Here is a 21,142-nt window from a genome sequence, read left to right on the forward strand (position 1 = left end):
CCCATGCATATCAGTATGGGGGGTAGATGTCCATGCACATCAGTATGGAGGGATGGGGTAGGTGCCCATACTCATCAGTATGGAGGGATGGGGTAGGTGCCCATTGTCATCAGTATGGAGGGATGGGGTAGGTGCCCATTGTCATCAGTATGGAGGGATGGGGTAGGTGCCCATGCACATCAGTATGGAGGGATGGGGTAGGTGCCCATGCACATCAGTATGGAGGGATGGGGTAGGTGCCCATGCACATCAGTATGGAGGGATGGGGTAGGTGCCCATGCACATCAGTATGGAGGGGAGGGGTAGGTGCCCATGCACATCAGTATGGAGGGATGAGGTAGGTGCCCATGCACATCAGTATGGAGGGGAGGGGTAGGTGCCCATGCATATCAGTATGGGGGGTAGATGTCCATACACATCAGTATAGAGGGTTGGGGTAGGTGCCCATGCACATCAGTATGGAGGGGAGGGGTAGGTGCCCATGCATATCAGTATGGGGGGTAGATGTCCATACACATCAGTATAGAGGGTTGGGGTAGGTGCCCATGCTCATCAGTATAGAGGGGGATAGGTGCCCATGCACATCAGTATGGGGGGTAGGTGCCCATGCACATCAGTATGGAGGGGAGGGGTAGGTGCCCATGCACATCAGTATGGAGGGGAGGGGTAGGTGCCCATGCACATCAGTATGGAGGGATGGGGGTAGGTGCCCATGCACATCAGTATGGAGGGATGAGGTAGGTGCCCATACTCATCAGTATGGAGGGGTAGGTGCCCATGCTCATCAGTATGGAGGGGTAGGTGCCCATGCTCATCAGTATGGAGGGGGAAGGGGGTAGGTGCCCATGCAAATCAATTTGTTGCTCCCCTAAGAAATTAGGTAATTAATTTCAGCTAAAGCAGGGGGGTCTCTGCTGATGTCTCAGGTGATCAGGTTATTTGGATCTGCCAATGACCTGCAGATAATCGGCTTATCTCTCTAGTACATTGTTCTGAATTTGTCTGATCCTGCCCAAAGGTTTTCTTTATTTACCTTGTCTGATTGGTGTGGACACCATTGGTGGGGGGACAGGAGGTAAGGTACCCACTGCTACCTCCGAAGTAGGTGGGATTGCCATTGTGAAGAGCTAATGGACTACAGAGGATCCAGATAATGAACTTGCCCAGGGGCATCTTCCATCCGCTCTTGGGTCAAATGCAAAGAACAAAATTCTAGGTTCCATCAAAGTCTTAAAGGACATATGATACTATAATAACGGGTCATTAATTATCCTCTACCTATGTGTGAGGTTATTAATCACTTTTTGGTTACATGAACCCATTGAGAGAAGCCATCACTAAGATTCCAGATGTTGTATCGGGAAGGAGGAGGTTCTGGTCCACCATAAAATGTGCTCACACTTTGTATTTTGGGGGGTTTTATGGTTAGGGAATTCATGGGAAAATATACGGATTAGTTCTCCACGAGTTGATGGTTAGTTCTCCACGAGTTGATGGTTAGTTCTCCACGAGTTGATGGTTAGTTCTCCACGAGTTGATGGTTAGTTCTCCACGAGTTGATGGTTAGTTCTCCACGAGTTGATGGTTAGTTTTCCAGAAGATAATGGTTAGTTCTCCACGAGTTGATGGTTAGTTCTCCACGAGTTGATGTTTGGTTCTCCACGAGTTGATGGTTAGTTCTCCACGAGTTGATGGTTAGTTCTCCACGAGTTGATGGTTAGTTCTCCACGAGTTGATGGTTAGTTCTCCATGAGTTGATGGTTAGTTCTCCACGAGTTGATGGTTAGTTCTCCACGAGTTGATGGTTAGTTCTCCACGAGTTGATGGTTAGTTCTCCACGAGTTGATGGTTAGTTCTCCACGAGTTGATGGTTAGTTCTCCACGAGTTGATGGTTAGTTTTCCAGAAGATAATGGTTAGTTCTCCACGAGTTGATGGTTAGTTCTCCACGAGTTGATGTTTGGTTCTCCACGAGTTGATGGTTAGTTCTCCACGAGTTGATGGTTAGTTCTCCACGAGTTGATGGTTAGTTCTCCACGAGTTGATGGTTAGTTCTCCATGAGTTGATGGTTAGTTCTCCACGAGTTGATGGTTAGTTCTCCACGAGTTGATGGTTAGTTCTCCACGAGTTGATGGTTAGTTCTCCACGAGTTGATGGTTAGTTCTCCACGAGTTGATGGTTAGTTCTCCACGAGTTGATGGTTAGTTTTCCACAAGTTGATGGTTAGTTTTCCACAAGTTGATGGTTACTTCTCCACGAGTTGATGGTTAGTTTTCCGGAAGATGATGGTTAGTTTTCCGGAAGATGATGGTTAGTTGTCCGGAAGATGATGTTCTTCAGAAGATGATGGTTAGTTCTCATACTGGCCAAATCTTGAGTTGTTGAGCATAGCTGGGGACTATAAGGGCTTCCTGAAGAATCCTTGGCTTTTTGGAAAGGCTTGGCCTCCTAGTTTGCATTCTTTTCTCAGATTTACAAATTCTCCTCCTTGGCAGCAGAACAGCTTTCATTGTGACAGTTGTTCCTTAAGAAAAAAAAAAAACCCCTGGCTTCTGAATGAGAATGCGAGTCTCCATTGAAGATGAAGGGGAGAGAGGATAAATTTCAGGAGTCTTATAGAATGACATCCCGGAGAATGAATCTCTTCTTTGGTTTCTCATTGTTTTGCGGGCGGTTTGAGTTCCCAGGGACGGAGCCTGTTCTCTCACGCTGTCCCCCTGCGTTTGATAACAATGCCCCTTTTCTCCAAGCAAGGAGAAAGCCTTTTGCCGCTTGTTCCATGAGGCTTTTATCATGGGAACACTTAAGTCCGGGCTATTGCTGTGGTGTCCAGGTCAGGTTGCCTGGAGATGTGGGCCAGTGAAGCCCCAAGACGACAAGGATGAGGAGGGGGTAGCGTTATGGGATCCCCCTTGACAGGCTTGACAGTCCTTGGTGGAGTCTTGAAGGACACTTGTTTCTAGGAGAAAATGTGACCAAATGGGCTTGCAAGTGAAATTGGCATTGGTTTAATTGAAATATAACTTGACAGCCCCCATAGATGTACGGGATAATCCTTTTATTTGCATTGAAAGTAAGTTTAGTTAAAGCCTTAAGAAAACCTGGAGTGATGTCATTCAATAGTCTTAAATACGGAGAAGCTTTGTATTGTAAAGTTTTTGCGCGCTGGCCCTTTAAGAGCACATGGATCACAAGATCATTTCTCTAAATTACTGTTCCTTGGACTGGACTTTTTGTATTTATTTAGTCAGCAATGAAATAGTGTTTTGTCAACAGCGTTGACTAAATTGCTGTTTTTCTTTCTTGCCAGATCCTTAGGGCACAAGTGGAATTTCCAGTCTGACATGCCCCTGGGTAGTAAACATCCAGTGTTTAACCCAAAACAGAGTATTCGCCCAGTCACACACGCGCTCGCTCTTAATTGTTGGCACCGGTCCATTTACACAAGGAGCGCTTTCCCTATTTTGTGGGCTTGGGCTACCTGTCAAAAGATCTGCCTTCCTCCTTCCAGGATGGTAAGGGTTAATGCCATATACGATGCTGTGTTTTATCTGGTCGCCCTAGGAGGACAAGGCGTCTTTGATAAGACACAATAGCCCAGGTATCCCGTGTCTTGTTCTTGTGCTCCTATACGGTTACCTCGCTCTATTGTCTCGCTTTTGGTATCAAATGACTTATTGGGATTACTCCTTATTAAAGTATGGACCACCCCCGGTTAGTAAGAGGGGCTTGTTAGATCAATATTCCATATAGTGTCTCCTTTTGCATACTTTGGTAGTCAATGTCGCAAGATGCCGAGCATATTAGAGAACCTGTCACCAACTCAAGTCTCTAGTTCTTGCTCTTAATTTATTCCCGCCGCTCTTCAGAATATTCCGTTTTTTATTTTTTTAAAATCCGCCATACGGATCTCGAGATATGATCGTTTTTATATTTAGTGCTAATATGTATGCTCTTTAGCAGAGGAGGCGTGGCTCCCAGGATTCTAAAGGGGCGTGTCTTTAGACTACTGTAATTCAAAACTAAACCACACCCCCTTGCACTAAATAAAAAGGCCCTTATCTCTGGAACTGTACAGTGGATTTTAAAAAAACAAAAACCGGACTACTCAGGGGATCAGCGTGAATAAATGAAGAGTAAAAACTGGTCACTTTTGACTTGGTGATAGGTCTCCCTTTAAGTTGATTTAATGTGCTATTTTTGTAGGTTTTCAGCAGATTGGCTTAGGTGACTGCTCGAGGTGAGAGACTAGATAGTCCTTGGCATCTTTTATATACTTGAGTGACAGGTGAGGAATAAGTAAAGGGTTAACGAGCTGCCGTTGTCATCAGGCCCCACGGTGAGATGAAACTCCTTTGTAAGAACTAATAATATACTCCTCTGGCAGTGAAGGGGTTAGTTGGTGCCTACGGCGCTGACTTGTGCCAGCATCTGTGGCAGTGACAAGACAGAGGTTGCCCTGTCCTCAGGTGTAACGGCTCCCTAAGGCGCGCCGTGCTCCTGCCATGCTCCTGACGTGCTGCTCTGTGTATATATCAACACAGATCAGTCGGCAAGAATTCACGTTTGTGTTTATACTATAAACATACCTGAGATTATAGTCCAGTCTAATCTGATCTAACTGGGAAGAACTGGTTCTGACCTCCTGGAGTGAGTTCCTCGAGGGGGTAACGAGTACATGAAACGGTAGAACTAGTTGTTTTCCCTCTTTTGCGTCCAAAAATACTGTAATCATAAAAGGGGAACAGGGTGGGGAGGTAGCTTTTTTCTTTATTACTATTGGGTGGGGAGGTAACGTTTTGGGTACACCTGCAGGATCAGGTGCATTGCTGACACTCGCCTCCCTCCTCCCATGACATGTGCAGGTATCATCCTGTCAAACCTGTCTTTACCCCAGCGGGAAATTCAAATTTCGAAATCATTAAAGGCCAAAAAGGAGATTGCACCACATCTTGTATCAAAAGTTACAAAATGTAACTGCACCCCTCCCCTGCACCCAGCAGTAAACTTTACCCATTGTTAGCATTAGTAGCAGGACCAAACCTTCGAGAGGGGGGTCTTTCATTGTCCGCACCTACTACAGTGGAGGTCTCTATTGTTACAAGAGGAGTTGGCATCCTGTCATTATTTCGGCTGCTGATTTTTAGAACAATGATGTTTCCTCTTGCTGAAACTGAAATTTTAGAGACGTGCATTAAAAAGCAGAAGTCACAGTACACATTTTAGAAGACAATGAGTCATGGGTCGGTTTTGAAATAATGGAAAATTTTTGCAATTTTTTGCAACTTTTTTTTTTTGGGTTGTTGTTCTAACCTTTGTATTAGTGAGCGTACTGTCTGACATCCCCCTCCTCCACCCCACACCATGTCTCACTTGTCACTTTGCTCTCCTGACACCTTGACATTCACTGTCGCCTACATGTTAGCAAAGTTGTAAAACTTCAGAGGCTTTTCATAAGCCGCAGTGAACCCTGTACTTTGCCTTAAGATGTTAACCTCACCTCTTCCAGAAAGTTGTGATTACGCTTTGTAAAAGGGAAAAGAATCCAAAAATTCTTGCACTACTCGTATAGAAAAAAATTCTAATTATTGTACGAGAGACACCAATACTCTTAGAATGTCCAAATTCTTGCACTATACACTACACACGAGAGCCACCTATAATCTTGGGGTAAAAAGAGTTACTTTTCTTAGAATGCCCAAATTCTTGCACTATACACTACACACGAGAGCCACCTATACTCTTGGGGTAAAGGGTAACTTTTCTTAGAATGCCCAAATTCTTGCATTATACATATGTAAAAAAATGACCAGCGCCAGCTATACTCTTATGCGGACGTCACACGATACGATCTATCGTGCGATCGCACCCGCCCCCGTCGTTTGTGCGTCACGGGCAATTAGTTGCCCGTGGCGCACAAAGTCGTTCAACCCCCGTTACATGTACTTACCTGCTGAGCGACGTCGCTGTGGGCGGCGAACATCCTCTTCCTGAAGGGGGTGGGACGTTCGGCGTCACAGCGATGTCACACAGCGGCCGCCCAATAGAAGCGGAGGGGCGGAGATGAGCGGGACGTAAACATTCCTTCCGCATAGCTGGCGGGACACAGGTAAGCTGTTTTCATCGTTCCCGGGGTGTCACATGTAGCGATGTGTGCTACCCCGGGTACGATGAACAACCGGCGCGCAGAAGAAACGACTTTTTGAAAATAAGAGACGTGTCAACGAGCAACGATAAGGTGAGTATTTTTGCTCGTTCACCGTCGCTCGTAGCTGTCACACGCTACGATATATCAAACGATGACGGATGTGCATCACTCACGACGTGACCTCGACGACATATCGCACGATATATCGTCTCGTGTGACGCCCGCATTAGGCCTCTTTCACACAACCGGTTTTTGCCGTCAGGCACAATCCGACAAATTGCGGATAAAACAGATATGGCGTCGGATCCATTTTATTCCCCATAGACTTGTATTTGCGCCGGATTGTGCCGGATGGCCTTGTGTTGCATGCGGCGACATTTCTTCATCCGGCTGCTTGAAATGATGCAGCATGGAACGTTTTTTGCTCCGGCATGTTGTATAATTGAAGCCTATGGGCGCCGGATCCGTCGTCATCTGTCATGACTGAATCCAACGACTGATCCGTTTTTTTGAACGGAGCATGCTCAGTATCACAATGGATCCGTCAAAAAAACAGAGGGAAAGCATGGGAAAAAAACTGATGCGACGGATCAGTTTTTTTGCCGGATCATGCCTGATGGCAAAAAACGGATGTGTGAAAGCAGCCTTAGAATGCCCAAATTATTGCACTATACATATGTATATAATGACGAGAGCCACCAATACTCTTGGGGTAAAGGGTAACTTTTCTTAGAATGCCCAAATTCTTGCACTATACATATGTATATAATGACGAGAGCCACCTATACTCTTAGAATGCCCAAATTCTTGCACTATATATATGTAAATAATGACGAGAGCCACCTATACTCTTAGAATGCCCATATTCTTGCACTATACATATGTAAATAATGACGAGAGCCACCTATACTCTTAGAATGCCCATATTCTTGCACTATATATATGTAAATAATGACGAGAGCCACCTATACTCTTAGAATGCCCAAATTCTTGCACTATATATATGTAAATAATGACGAGAGCCACCTATACTCTTAGAATGCCCATATTCTTGCACTATACATATGTAAATAATGACGAGAGCCACCTATACTCTTAGAATGCCCATATTCTTGCACTATACATATGTATATAATGACGAGAGCCACCTATACTCTTGGGGTAAAGGGTAACTTTTCTTAGACTGTCCAAATTCTTGCAAATCTAAGTTGTTTGGATTTCCTGGCTCGGCTCCTGAAGTCTTGGGTCTGGCAGGAAGGGGTGTGAGGCAGCAATTCTGCCGATCACAGATATCTCCCGAGAGGTGACACTTGGGGCTTTAAACCGGTCCCATCCCTTCCTCTCAAGGAGCAGGCAAGCAGGCTGCAAGTTTCCGGAGTTTCCTTCCAATAAAAGGGGGGTGCACGCTGTTCCTTTCCTGTCCATCCATAAAGAAAGGCGACTCTTCTTTTGTAGCCAGGAGTCATCCCATTGTCTCTTGACGGGGAAGGGAGGGGGGGGTCAAGGGGCCCAATGGACACGGGATCAGATTGTTCTTAGCGGGACCTGGCGATAAACAATCTTTTTATCTATTTATAGTATAAAGGCTGCGCCTAGCGAGATGAAATGGAGACCTGCCGTAAAGTAAATGCCGTACATTCTTCCCGGCGGCACAGCGTCGTCTCATTATGTGGTCCATTAGGGAAATCTGGCCAGCAGAAGTGCAGTATACGAGCCCGAGTTATGGAACAATAGGCACAAAAGACACTTTAACCAATTTCTGCCTTACTTGTGTTTAAATTCGCCCCCATAAAGAATCCCGGACCCACCCCCTCTTCATTCACTTATTCCTTCGTTCACCCCCCCCCTCCTTGGGTACCACCGGAGGAAGAATAGGTCTCCGCATCAATCATTTTTCTTTTCTTCTCTCTTCAATACCCCAAGCTTAACCAGGCCAGCTGTATGCTAATCAGCACGGACGTGTCTCGGCTTAAACTATCCCTCCGTAGCCGGCGACGTTTGGCCCCTTTTGTTAGAAAATAGGCACCGAACTTAAAGAATACCCACCACTATAAATGATTCTTGACAGCGACTCTACAACTTCAGCTGGTTTCCAAGGGCGCGACCCTCCTTATCCTCTTTATAACCCTCTTTATCCTCTTTTTTTTTTTATTATACTTTTAGTTATTTTTGCTCTTTTATGTTTTATACTCTTTGCAAAGCAGCTGGCACGATTTTTACCTTCCCTCTGCTTTATCCAAAACTGATTGATGGGACTGATGTTTTCTCATGTTGTGAATATCTTCCATCCCACAACAATCAAGGGCGCACAATGACAACCTAACCACAGAGACAGCCGGCATCTGCTTATCCTGAGCTGTGTAAATAAGGGAGTGCTGCCCGGCAGGTGGAGAAGGTGGAGCTGGGCGGGGTAAGGAAGGTAGCCGGCAGTCTTGCAGTGCCGTAAGCCTAGCGCTTTCCAGAGCTATTAAGTTACATAGGAACTGATGGAAGCGTGAAAACAAAAAATTAAGAATTTGAAAGCAAAGTGGCAGCGGGCGGGTGTTAAGGCTGGCACCGATGTCACGTAGCTGATGCCAAGTCTTGTGCCACATAAACAGCTGCAACGTCCCCAATAACTAGGTAACATAAGATTTTACTTTGAGGGTTATTATGGGACTACAATCATCTGTGTACGATTTTTCGGAAATTAGTCTGCCTTCAATGTAACAAAACCCTGGAGTTAAACCTCCCTTCGTTGTCATTTACCAGCCTCAGGAAAAGAAGTTTTTGTTTTATCCTCTTTTAGGTTTTTAACCAACACAGCTGTCTCTTTTCAAAGCTTCTCCGCACAATAGAAACGGCTTGTGGATCTGCACGGGGGTGTAGTCCCAAATTACATGCCCTGTTCCCTAACCATCTGCTTTTCTGCATTCTGTTTAAATAAAAAAAGTCCCAGGTGCACGGAGAAAAAAATAATCTAATGTTCCTATTGTCGGCTTTGTATTTTTCAGACTTACATTTTCACGGACGGCGAAGATGAAGAGCTGCAACGCCAAACAGGTGAGATTGATTTGCTAATTTTAGAAGGCGACGTTGGAGTGAACTGGATTTTTGGAATTATATTTATTTATTTATTTTATTTTTTTGTTTAGAGTACCCTAATATAATGACTCTGATCAACTTTTATCCTTTTGGATACTTTTAGATATATAATATTAAAATCTGCTCCAAGGAGCCCAGATCCATGATCATTTGTAAGGATTATGCCCCAACAAAGCCAAAGGGCACTTAACCACCTTTTATTATTCCTATATTGCCAGACTGGAAAACCCTTAGTACATATTAATTATCTTATATGGTTCAATCCCTAATTTTTACTTGCAAATAAAAAAAAAAATCTTAAAAATAATAATAATAATAAAAAATATTTATTTATTATTATATTTTTAATCCCTAAATTTTACTTAGAAATAAAAAAAAATTAAAAATAACAATTAATATAATAGGTATATAGTTTTTATTGTATGTATTTTTAATTTTCTAATTTCTAATTTAACTTGGAAATAAAAAAATATATAATAATTTTATTTTATTATATTTTTATTTTATTAGATTTATAATTTTAATTACTATTATATTTTAATTATTATAGAATTTTATATTTTATTGCAAAGTAAAAATTATGGATTAAAAATAATATAATAAAAATAAATATAATAAACTATAAATACATTTATTCTTATATTTAGATTTTTTTTTTATTTCTAAGTTAAAATTAGGAATTAAAAAGAAATATAATAATAAATAAATGTAATATAAATAATAAATATAATTATTATTGCTTTGGGGTTTGTTTTTGTTTTTTTTTAGAATTTATTTCCATGTAAAAATTAGGGATTAAATATAATATAATAAAAATAAATATAATAAACTATAAATACATTTATTCTTATTTTTAGATTTTTTTTATTTCTAAGTAAAAATTAGGGATTAAAAATAAATATAATAATAAATATAATTATTATTGGTTTGGGGTTTGTTTTTTTAGAATTTATTTCCATGTAAAAATTAGGGATTAAAAAATAAATATTATAAGAAATATAATGCTAACAATTATGATCATTATTTTTTATTTTTAATTTTTATTTCCAAGTAAAAATTAGGGAAAAAATATAAAAATAATAAAAATAAATTTAATATAAATAAGAAATATAATTATCGGTTTGGGGTTTTGTTTTTTTTTAGAATGTATTTTCAAGTAAAAATTAGATTAAAATTTTTTATTTTTCATTATTTTTAGATTTACTTTTTTTTTTTATTCCCATGTGAAAATTAGGGATTAAGAAATTAAAAATATATATTATAATAAAAATATAATGCTAATAATTATCATTATTTTTATTTATTTCAAAGTAAACATTAGGGATTAAACCATATAAGGTGGTTAATATGTTCTAAGTGTTCTCCAGTCTGACAATATAGGGACAATACAAGGTGGTTAAGTGCCCTTCGGCTTTATTGGGGCATAATCCTTACAAATGGTCATGGTTCTTAGCTGGGCTCCTTGGACTATATTTTACCCCCTTTTTTATGGTTAAGACCTTCTTAACTAGACTGCTGAGGAGTAATCTATAGTATTAACCAGTATGGATAGTGGGGGCTGGAACACCAGCCGAGGGGTGGGTTTTGTACTAATGTGGCATGTGTATTTTTTTGTTCTCCCCGTTGAGTTTGGGTCATGGCCTTTATTCTCCCTATGTAAATGATTTCCATTCAGACCACTGATACAGCTTCTATTGAGAACGCACAGCCAGTAACAGGTGGCCCGATCTGGGAAAGTCCATGCTCAATAGGACAGCGTTCCTTGAAGAAAAAAATAGTTTGGGGAGGTCTGACTTGTAATTAACCCTTTCAAATGTTTTCACCACTGTTTGAGCTTGCCCAGCCCCCCATTCTTTCCAAAGTGGCTGTCGTGTCCCATCTGCTCCCTCCATCCCCCAGTGGGATGTTGTTCTCTACTGTAACCCAAAACCCTCGCCCCCAGCAGCTGGAATAAACCCTGCTTGCAATGAATGATCATAACCCATAACTCTTTGTAAGTTGCGTCCATGATGACCATCCTTTTTTTCGGTATTCTTGTAGGAAATGTGGTCAGCACAAACTGCTCGGCAGCTCACAGCCGTCAAGCCTTGTCCTGCAAAATGGCTGTGGAGTACGACAAGTTCATAGAGTCCAACAAAAAGTAAGTGTCCTTGCGGGTTACGTAAAGTTTGCATCCGAGTCGTTCCTGTATCTTACAGTTTGTCTTTTCTACTTGTCTCAGATGGTTCTGCCATGTAGATGATGATAATTATGTCAATGTGAAGACGCTGCTAAAATTGCTGTCTCGGTATTCTCACACCAGCGACATCTATATTGGGAAGCCAAGCTTGGATCGGCCAATCCAAGCCACTGAGAGAATCAGTGAAAGCAAAATGGTAAAAAAAACGTTGACCTTGAGACCCCCTTAGCCACCCATGATAACATTTTGAATAGTATTCTGCTAAACTTTCCTCCACTGGCGTAGTAATTCTGATTTGTTCTTCTCAGCGTCCCGTCAACTTCTGGTTTGCCACCGGAGGTGCTGGATTCTGCATTAGTCGTGGCCTGGCATTGAAAATGAGTCCATGGGCAAGGTAAGGATTGGTGCAGCACCATAACTTGCTTAGCGTGCTACACTTTGTAGTTGGACTGTTGCTGACGTTCTTCTTTTGGGCTGATGGCTGACATTCTTTATTTGGGACTGATGGCTGACATTCTTTATTTTGGGCTGATGGCTGACGTTCTTTATTTTGGACTGATGGCTGACGTTCTTTATTTTGGACTGATGGCTGACGTTCTTTATTTTGGACTGATGGCTGACGTTCTTTATTTTGGACTGATGGCTGACGTTCTTCTCTTGGACTGATGACTGATGTTCTTCTTTTGGACTGATGGCTGACGTTCTTCTTTTGGTCTGATGGCTGAGGTTCATCTTTTTGGACTGATGGCTAACGTTCTTTACTTTGGACTGATGGCTGACGTCCTTCTTCTCTTGGGACTGATGGCTGACGTTCTTCTTCTTTTGGGACTGATGGCTGACGTCCTTCTTCTCTTGGGACTGATGGCTGACGTTCTTCTTCTTTTGGGCTGATGGCTGACGTTCTTCTTCTCTTGGGACTTATGGCTGACGTCCTTCTTCTTTTGGGACTGATGGCTGACGTCCTTCTTCTTTTGGGACTGATGGCTGACGTCCTTCTTCTCTTGGGACTGATGGCTGACGTCCTTCTTCTCTTGGGACTGATGGCTGACGTCCTTCTTCTCTTGGGACTGATGGCTGACGTCCTTCTTCTTTTGGGACTGATGGCTGACGTCCTTCTTCTCTTGGGACTGATGGCTGACGTCCTTCTTCTTTTGGGACTGATGGCTGACGTTCTTTTCTTCTTTTTTTTTTTTTAATAAGAACTTCCTGTTTTTTGTTTTTCTTGTTATTAGTGGCGGACATTTCATGAACACCGCAGAGAAGATCAGACTTCCTGACGACTGCACCATCGGTTACATTATCGAGTCTGTGCTGGGTGTGAAATTAATCCGAAGCAACCTCTTTCATTCTCACTTGGAGAACCTGCACCAAGTTCCTCAAAGTGAAATCCACAATCAGGTAAGAAGTGTTGCAAAAACTTTCTGTGATTTAAAGGGAAATTACTAAAGTTTCCAACATTCTTCATGGTTCCACTTAAAGGGGACCTGTCATGTTAAAAATAAATGCTATTAACCTGCCAGTTATTATCATTCTGCAACTGCCTGGCGGCCACACTGAGAACCCCACTGCCGGTAGGAAGTTTAAAGGGAACCTGTCACCAGGTTTTTCCCTTATGAGCTATGACTACCACCAGTGAGCTTATATATGTATGTGTGTTTGTAGAATGTAAAAAAACACCTTTTATAGTACTCACCTAGGGAGCAGTACGATGGGTGTCGCTGCTCTCCGTCCAGGGCCTCCTCCATTTTGTGCAGCTGCCACCCTCCTTCATAGACCCTTGTAGATGGCACATCAAACATCATCCACACAGTCTGCCATTGCGCTCCTGCACATGCGCACTTTGATTTGTCCTGCTGAGGGCAGAGCAAAATACTGTAATGCAAAGGTGCAAGGAAATGTCAAGAACCGCCCGCGCGCACACACACGCTACAATACTTTGATCTGCCCCCAACCGGGCAGGTCAAAGTGTGCAGGAGCACAATGGAGGGCTCTGTGTGGATGACATTGGATGTGTCATCCACATGGAGCTATAAAGGAGGACTGCGATCACACAAGATAGAGGAGGTGCCAGACCAAGAACAGCGACACCCATTGGACTAGCCCCCTAGGTGAGTATTGTAAAGGTCTTTTTTATGTTATACAGAGTGGACTGGGCTCTTATATACAGTTTTCTAGAATGCTGTATATAAGGGCTTACTGGTGATGGCCGTAGCTCATTAGAGAAGAACCTGGTGACAGGTTCCCTTTAAATTTTATTCCTCCAAGTTACAGCACTGAGAGGTGACTGAAACCATGTTGGCACCACCCCTTTGACCAGCAGCTGCACGTAGTCAGAACACTATTAACGTGCAGATTAATCCAATATCTACAGGTTAATAGCAATTTTATTTACATGACCGGTTCCTTTTAATTGGGGGGAAAAATGAGATGTAACCAGCATTTTATTGTTTCCTAGGTGACATTAAGTTATGGAATGTTTGAAAATAAGAGGAATGCAATCCTGATGAAGGGGGCTTTTTCAGTTGAGGAGGATCCTTCAAGGTAAAAGACATTTGATGTTGTTTTTAAAACACTTTTGTGGTTTCTTCGTGGTCAAGAGGTCTACTTAGCTATTCAAATGCCATATTTGCCTTTTTCAATTTGTTTTTCTACGAATTTAACCATCCCAAACGAACCACTGTTATCGACCCATACAAGTGCATCTCAATAAATTAAAATATCCTCAAAGTTAATTTATTTCAGAATTCAATACAAAAAGTGAAACGCATATATGATATAGAGTCATTACACACAGAGAGATGAATTCCTATATATTATATAGAGTCATTACACACAGAGGGATCTATTCCTATATATTATATAGAATCATTACACAGAGGGATCTATTCCTATATATTATATAGAATCATTACACAGAGGGATCTATTCCTATATATTATATAGTCATTACACAGAGGGATCTGTTCCTATATATTATGTAGAGTCATTACACACAGAGGGATCTATTTCAAGTGTTTCTTTCTGTTAATGTTGATGATTATGGCTTACAGCCAATGAAAGCCCAAAAGTTATCTCAGAAAATTAGAATATTATATAAGACCAACTGAAAAAAATAATTTAAAAATTTAAACTCAGAAATGTTGGCGCCTACTGAAAAATCTGTACAGTAAATGCCTCAATACTTGGTTAATGCACCTTTTGCATGAATTGCTGCATCAATGCGGCAATGTGGCATGGAGGCGATCAGCCTGTGGCACTGCTGAGGTGTTATGGAAGCCCAGGTTGCTTTGATAGCAGCCTTCAGCTCGTCTGCATTGTTGGCTCTGGTGTCTCTCATAGGTTCTCTATGGGGTCTAGTTCAGACGAGTTTGCTGACCAATCAAGCTCAGTGATACTGTGGTTCGTAAACCAGGTATTGGCACTTTTGGCAGTGTGGACAGGTGCCACGTCCTGCTGGAAAATATTTCCATCTTCATAAAGCTTGTCGGCAGAGGGAAGCATGAAGTGCTGTAAAATTTCCTGGTAGACGGCTGCGCTGACTTTGGTTTTGATAAAACACAGTAGCCCTACACCAGCAGATGACATGGCTCCCCAAACCATCACTGATTGTGGAGACTTGCAGCTTGGATTGTAGCCTCGCCACTCCTCCTCCAGACTCTGGGACCGCGATTTCCAAATGAAATGCAAAATTTACTTTCATCTGAAAACAATGCCTTAGACCACTGAGCAACAGTCCATTTCTTTTTCTCCTTGGCCCAGGTAAGACGCTTCTGGTGTTGTCTATTGGTCATGAGGGGCTTGACACCAGGAATGCGACAGTTGTAGCCAATGTCCTGGATACGGCTGTGTGTAGTGGCTCTTGAAGCCCTGACTCCAGCAGCGTCCACTCCTTGTGAATCTCCCCCAAATTTTTCAATGTCCTTTTCTTAACAATCCTATCAAGGCTGCGGTTATCCCGGTTGCTTGTGCACCTTTTTCTACCACACTTTTTTCCTTCCACTCAAGTTTCCATTAATATGCTTGGATCCAGCACTCTGTGAACTCTGCCAGCTTCTTTAGCAATGACCTTTGGTGGCTTACCCTCCTTGTGGAGTGTCAATGACTGCCTTCTGGACATCTGTCGAGACAGCAGTCTTCCCCGTGAATGTGTAGCCTACTGTACCAGACTAAGGGACCATTTTAAATGCTTAGGAAGCCTTTGCAGGTGGTTGTGGTAATTATTCTAATTTTCTGAGATAATGACTTTTAGGCTTTCATTGGCTATAAGCCATAATCATCAACATTAACCTAAATAAACACTTGAAATAGATCCCTCTGTGTGTAAGAAATATATAATATATAGGAATAGATCCCTCTGTGTGTAATGACTCTATAATATATAAGAATAGATCCCTTTGTGTGTAATGATTATAATATATAGGAATAGATCACTGTGTGTAATGACTCTATAATATATAAGAATAGATCCCTTTGTGTGTAATGATTATAATATATAGGAATAGATCACTGTGTGTAATGACTCTATAATATATAGGAATAAATCCCTCTGTGTGTAATGACTCTATATAATGTTTCCCTTTTTGTATTGAATTACTGAAATGAACTTTTTGAGGATATTCTAATTTATTGAGATGCTCTTGTATAACACTGATGGAATTGAAAGTCTGAATATCATCGTTAAACAGTTTTAGGCCATAAAATGTTGAGCTATTCAGATTCCACACTTGGCCTTGACGTTCTTTATTCACCTTCCATCCCGGATGAACCCCAAGTTTTTTTTAACATTTGATATGAAAACTTCTGTATTCAAAAGTGTTAACTTGTTTCCGTTCCAGATTCCGGTCCATCCATTGTCTGTTGTATTCAGACACTCAATGGTGCCCCAAGAACATTGCCTATTAGAAGACTACAAATCTTCTTCAACCTCGTCCCAAGTTTCCCTGGTATCCGAAGGGCTATGTGGGACCTGTACGTGTTTCCCTTGCTGTGAATGTCGCCGATTTCCGGTGCTGTGCGTGGAATGCACAGTGTTTGGTTTCATAGGCTGCTGTGCGGCCGGTTACGGTTTCTATCTGAGCAGTCAATGACAGCTTATCTCTACAGAGCACCTCCTCGTGTGGCTGAGAAGCGTGCCGACGTCTGGACCAGAGCCTGAAGACGGACATAGCGCTTGCTTGTCGTGTGGCTCCAAGCCTATAGACTTTTATACCATTGCTTTGCAGCAGTGTCTGCTATTCTTATAGAATATTTGCTGAAGACCTGCTTGCTAGATATTTGCTTCCTGTGAGCTACCTATAGTTATTTTACCCCCCCAAAAAATGGCTTTCCCCCATCGAGGACCAAATTTTAGAGCACCATGTTCCATGTCCTTCTGTTCCATTTTTGGTACTTTTTACACCAGTTTGTAATAATTCCAGCAGGACCAACTTGGTGCTACTCGCTTGTTGAATTCTTGTAGGTCTTGCGTTCAGTTTTGGGAAAGTTCCAAGCTTTTCGAGAGAATGTTTTACCCTTTGTTTTAGGCTCCGGATTTATGTCCAAATGAAGACAACCTCCCATGTTAGAGATATATTTTAATTTTGTAACTGGGCTCTGGTCTTATCGCGTAGGATTTGTTCCTTAGGGTAGAAACTCAAGAACATTTTTACATCTGATAGGACTGGAGCTTGGCCAAGTTCCTGCCGGTGTTCTGCGTCGTATTTTCCGCAGTTGTGGCAGTGAATCGGGTCTTTTCAGGCACTTTGATCGACTGTACAAATATTAGAGCTGGACTCTAAAAGCACCTTGAAGCTGCCGGACTGAAATTGGCTTTATTAGAGCTGCTACTTTGGTCCCCTTTTTAATATTTTTTTATTTTTGAAGACCACTGATGGTCTTAAGATGCACAAGGGACCATCGTAAAAAGGGCCTCAGGGTCATTTCAGTATATTTTTTAGTCTTAAACCATTTCAGTGCCTAAACTCTGCCAGTAAAAACTGTATAGGAACCAGACTACAAATAACGTGGTCACCCAAGTGCGAGGTGGTTTGGAGGAGGGCTTTCATAGTAGTGCACTGTGTAATTGGGAAAAGTGATCTTAGGTTATCATGACACATGGCAGCTGTGGATTTTTTTCCAAAAATCGAAGTGAAAAACTGATTCATGGACCCAACACATGCACAGAGCTTAAAAATGGCATTGAATCAAAATCGCATGTGATCCCAATTCTCCTTGGCACAACATGCTACACCAGAGCAGTCTGACACCCACCTAGTCCATAGCTGGTAGGTTTTGCCCCATTAACCATGGATGCAACACGTGCACACAGCTTTGAAAAGCCACCTTAAATCCAAATCAGATAGGCCCCAGTCCATTCTCCTTGGCCCTAGGTGCTACTCCAGAGCAGTTTTGACACCCACCTAGTCCATAGCTGGTAGTTTTTTCCCCTGTTAACCATGGATGCAACATGTGCACAGCTTTGAAACTACACCTTCTGAATTGGATGTGATCCAAAAGAGGCCCCGAGTCCATTCTCCTTGGCACAAGGTGCTACTCCAGAGCAGTCTGACACCCACCTAGTCCATAGCTGGTGGATATAGCCCCCTGTTAACTCTAGCCCTTGCATTGTGGTGCCTATTTAGACAATTAGGCAAAACCTGCTCCGAGCTGGACTTTCAGAGTTTTCGAGACTCTTCTTGGTGCCATCCACATTGCTCCATTTGGGTAGAGGTTTCCCATATAAGTTAATAGTCCACCATTCGGTGGGTCACTCCTCTGTAGTCCATTTAATGGTAGAGTCTTATGGCAGCTTCAAGGTGACATTTTGGGGGGTGTAATGTTATTGCCCATAGTGGGCATTGATTGTATATAATGTAAAGATGCAGTATTTTTTACTGTGTATCTCACAAATCTATTTTTTTTTTTTGTGTGTCTAATGAATTTTATATATATATAATTTTTCTGTGGATCAGAAAAAGTTTATCAAAATGAAATCTGTTCTATCTAAAGCGCGCCTGCAATATTAAATTATCCCAGTATCTGGGGGTTCATTGTTATAGGAGTTTATTGTTTTTATAAATCTAAAGAGAATTAACAATTGTTCTCAGGGGAATTCTACCCGGTGTCGGGGCGATTCTGATGTTTGTCGTTCTCTGCTTTAAATAAAGCAGTTTCTTGCTTGAAATGGTCGTGTCGTGTCACTATTTATTGTGCGTCCGTACATCTCAGACATCATTACTGTACTAATGTATGGTCAGGGGATGCCGACAATGGAAAAGCCAGAATGATGCAAAGAAACAGCCCTAAGTGTGTGTAAAAACATGGATATAATCGATCTATCTCCCTAGATCTTTCTCTCACGCTCGCTCTCTTTATAGCTGTCTATATATCTATGTCTCTATAGCTCTCTGTCTCTATAGCTCTCTGTCTCTATAGCTCTCTGTCTCTATAGCTCTCTGTCTCTATAGCTCTCTGTCTCTATAGCTCTGTCTCTATAGCTCTGTCTCTATAGCTCTGTCTCTATAGCTCTGGTCTATATAGCTATCTCTATAACTAGCTCTCTCTGTCTATATAGCTCTCTCTGTCTATATAGCTCTCTCTGTCTATATAGCTCTCTCTCTTTCTATATAGCTGTCTATAGCTCGCTCTCTGTCTCTAGCTCTCTGTCTCTATAGCTCTCTGTCTCTATAGCTCTCTGTCTCTATAGCTCTCTGTCTCTATAGCTCTCTGTCTCTATAGCTCTGTCTCTATAGCTCTCTATTTACATAGCTCTCTATAGCTCTCTATTTACATAGCTCTCTATAGCTCTCTATTTACATAGCTCTCTATAGCTCTCTATTTACATAGCTCTCTGTCTCTATAGCTCTGTCTCTATAGCTCTGTCTCTATAGCTCTGTCTCTATAGCTCTGTCTCTATAGCTCTGTCTCTATAGCTCTGTTTATATAGCTCTCTATAGCTCTGTCTCTATAGCTCTGTCTCTATAGCTCTATCTCTATAGTTTCATAGTTTCATAGTTTTTAAGGTTGAAGGGAGACTCTAAGTCCATCTAGTTCAACCTGTAGCCTAACATGTTGATCCAGAGGAATCAACATGTCGGTCTATATAGTGCGCTCTCTCTCTGTCTATCTATATAGCTCTTTCTCTGTCTATATAGCTCTCTTGCTATCTCTCATTCATAGAGATGGATAGAGAGAATTCATAGAGAGTTGGGTTGCCCAACTTTTTTTTTTTTCTTAAATCTATGTATTTTTGGCTAAAAGTCACTTTTGCAATTCGCTTTCATTAAAGATTTGGCATCCTTTTGCAGGCAATATTTCCCTGCACAACACTTTGTGGTCAATCGTGTTAAATCAGCTGAGAGGAGCTCAAAAAGACGTGTTACAAACTCCCCACCTGAATGAACTCGCTGACAGATTCTCAGTTAACTCACACTTCAATAAAGTGCAACAGGCAAATGGTGTAACATTTGTAATGACCTGACATTGCAAAATGATTTTTCGCCAAAAATGCATCTGTTTAAAGTAATAAAAAATAAAAATTGTCTCTCTAAGATGGACAACCCTTTTTGATTTGGCTCCAGTACTACCTTAGAGATTTTTCCTGGTGACTTATGTACCGTAGATGGCCTTTTTTTCATGGGTAAGGTCAGATTTTCCATTTAGTTGGACACGAAGGCTGAATCTAATCACACGGGGTCCTATCAATGGACCATGGCTTTTAAATGGTCTCTGGACTCTCAGACATTTCATAAGTCATTTGCTGATTTATCGGTTTAGTATCTATTTAAAAATTCTCCCTATAAAATGTCGGCTACCAGGGTTCTCTCTTTAGCCTCCTTGCTATTCACTGACTGTAATGAAACTGCATAAAGGTCCAAAAGAAGCAGACTTTAAGATTAAGGAGGGCAATAGATATGCAATGGTGGAAAGGAAGTTCCAGCTCCTGTAGTACTGGTAGAATGCTGTTGGAAAAGAACCGCCACTGAAACAAAGTGTATGACAAGTTGCAGAACATGACAAATGGGACAGTGCCTGGACATCATACATTCATATAAGCGTGTAGCAATGGTTCTGCTTCGCTTGGATTTTCCCAGATAATTAGAGATGTCAATGGCCGAAATGATCTCATCCTTTTGGATCCACCTAGATTTGACTATTGCTGTATGGTGGCATTTGGAAAAACCAAATGATGGTAAAGTTTGGATATTTTGCACTTTCTTTACAAATTCAGAATTAATCTTCAAGCATTCGGCTGAAGATCCGAATACTTCCTCTGCTTTGTAACCCAAATTTACTTTGGAAGTTCTTGACCGTCAATGCAAAATCTAACAGGGCCCTCTTATCCTTTGCCATGTTGGTGCTCTCTGCAATAAAGGGGTGTTTTTGCCCCCCTTAAACACCAGGGCTTGGAACAACAACCCATGAGTTCTCGGGCTCCGTAGCCGTGTATCAGAAACAAGGCAAAAGTTGTCATGCTGTTTTAGGAAACCCATTATTGGAAGTTCTGACTTCGTGGTTTCTCTTCGACACTTCCTGTATGTGTGCGCTCATTACCAGCTTCAGACCACATCGCCTGCCTTCCTCTTCAGCTGCACAGAAGCGCGATACCAAGAAATGAGTGGAGGGCTGCCAGCCGGGTGCAGACTCCTGCCCACAAGACCTGCTCAGAAGCAGAACCGAAATCTTCATCACAATCTGCAACTCAGACACGAAAACAACTGTTGGTAAAAGGTTAATGTGACCGGTAGATAACC

At 41.9% G+C, this 21,142-nt stretch overlaps 1 protein-coding gene across 1 annotated transcript in view; it reads left to right on the forward strand.

Annotated features, from left to right (window-relative positions):
- The window catches only part of LFNG (LFNG O-fucosylpeptide 3-beta-N-acetylglucosaminyltransferase), a 19,572-nt gene extending 999 nt beyond the window's left edge, over window positions 1-18,573 (forward strand). Inside the window, exons 2-8 of the mRNA XM_075318116.1 lie at window positions 9,142-9,190; window positions 11,273-11,372; window positions 11,454-11,607; window positions 11,720-11,805; window positions 12,644-12,809; window positions 13,867-13,952; window positions 16,247-18,573. Coding sequence (XP_075174231.1) covers window positions 9,142-9,190; window positions 11,273-11,372; window positions 11,454-11,607; window positions 11,720-11,805; window positions 12,644-12,809; window positions 13,867-13,952; window positions 16,247-16,313 — 708 coding nt within the window. The 3' untranslated portion in view covers window positions 16,314-18,573. The remainder of the gene's footprint in view (window positions 1-9,141; window positions 9,191-11,272; window positions 11,373-11,453; window positions 11,608-11,719; window positions 11,806-12,643; window positions 12,810-13,866; window positions 13,953-16,246) is intronic.
- The last annotated feature ends 2,569 nt before the right edge of the window (window positions 18,574-21,142 follow it).

Source organism: Anomaloglossus baeobatrachus, chromosome 7 (genome assembly GCF_048569485.1).
Source record: "Anomaloglossus baeobatrachus isolate aAnoBae1 chromosome 7, aAnoBae1.hap1, whole genome shotgun sequence".
NCBI lineage: Eukaryota > Metazoa > Chordata > Amphibia > Anura > Aromobatidae > Anomaloglossus > Anomaloglossus baeobatrachus.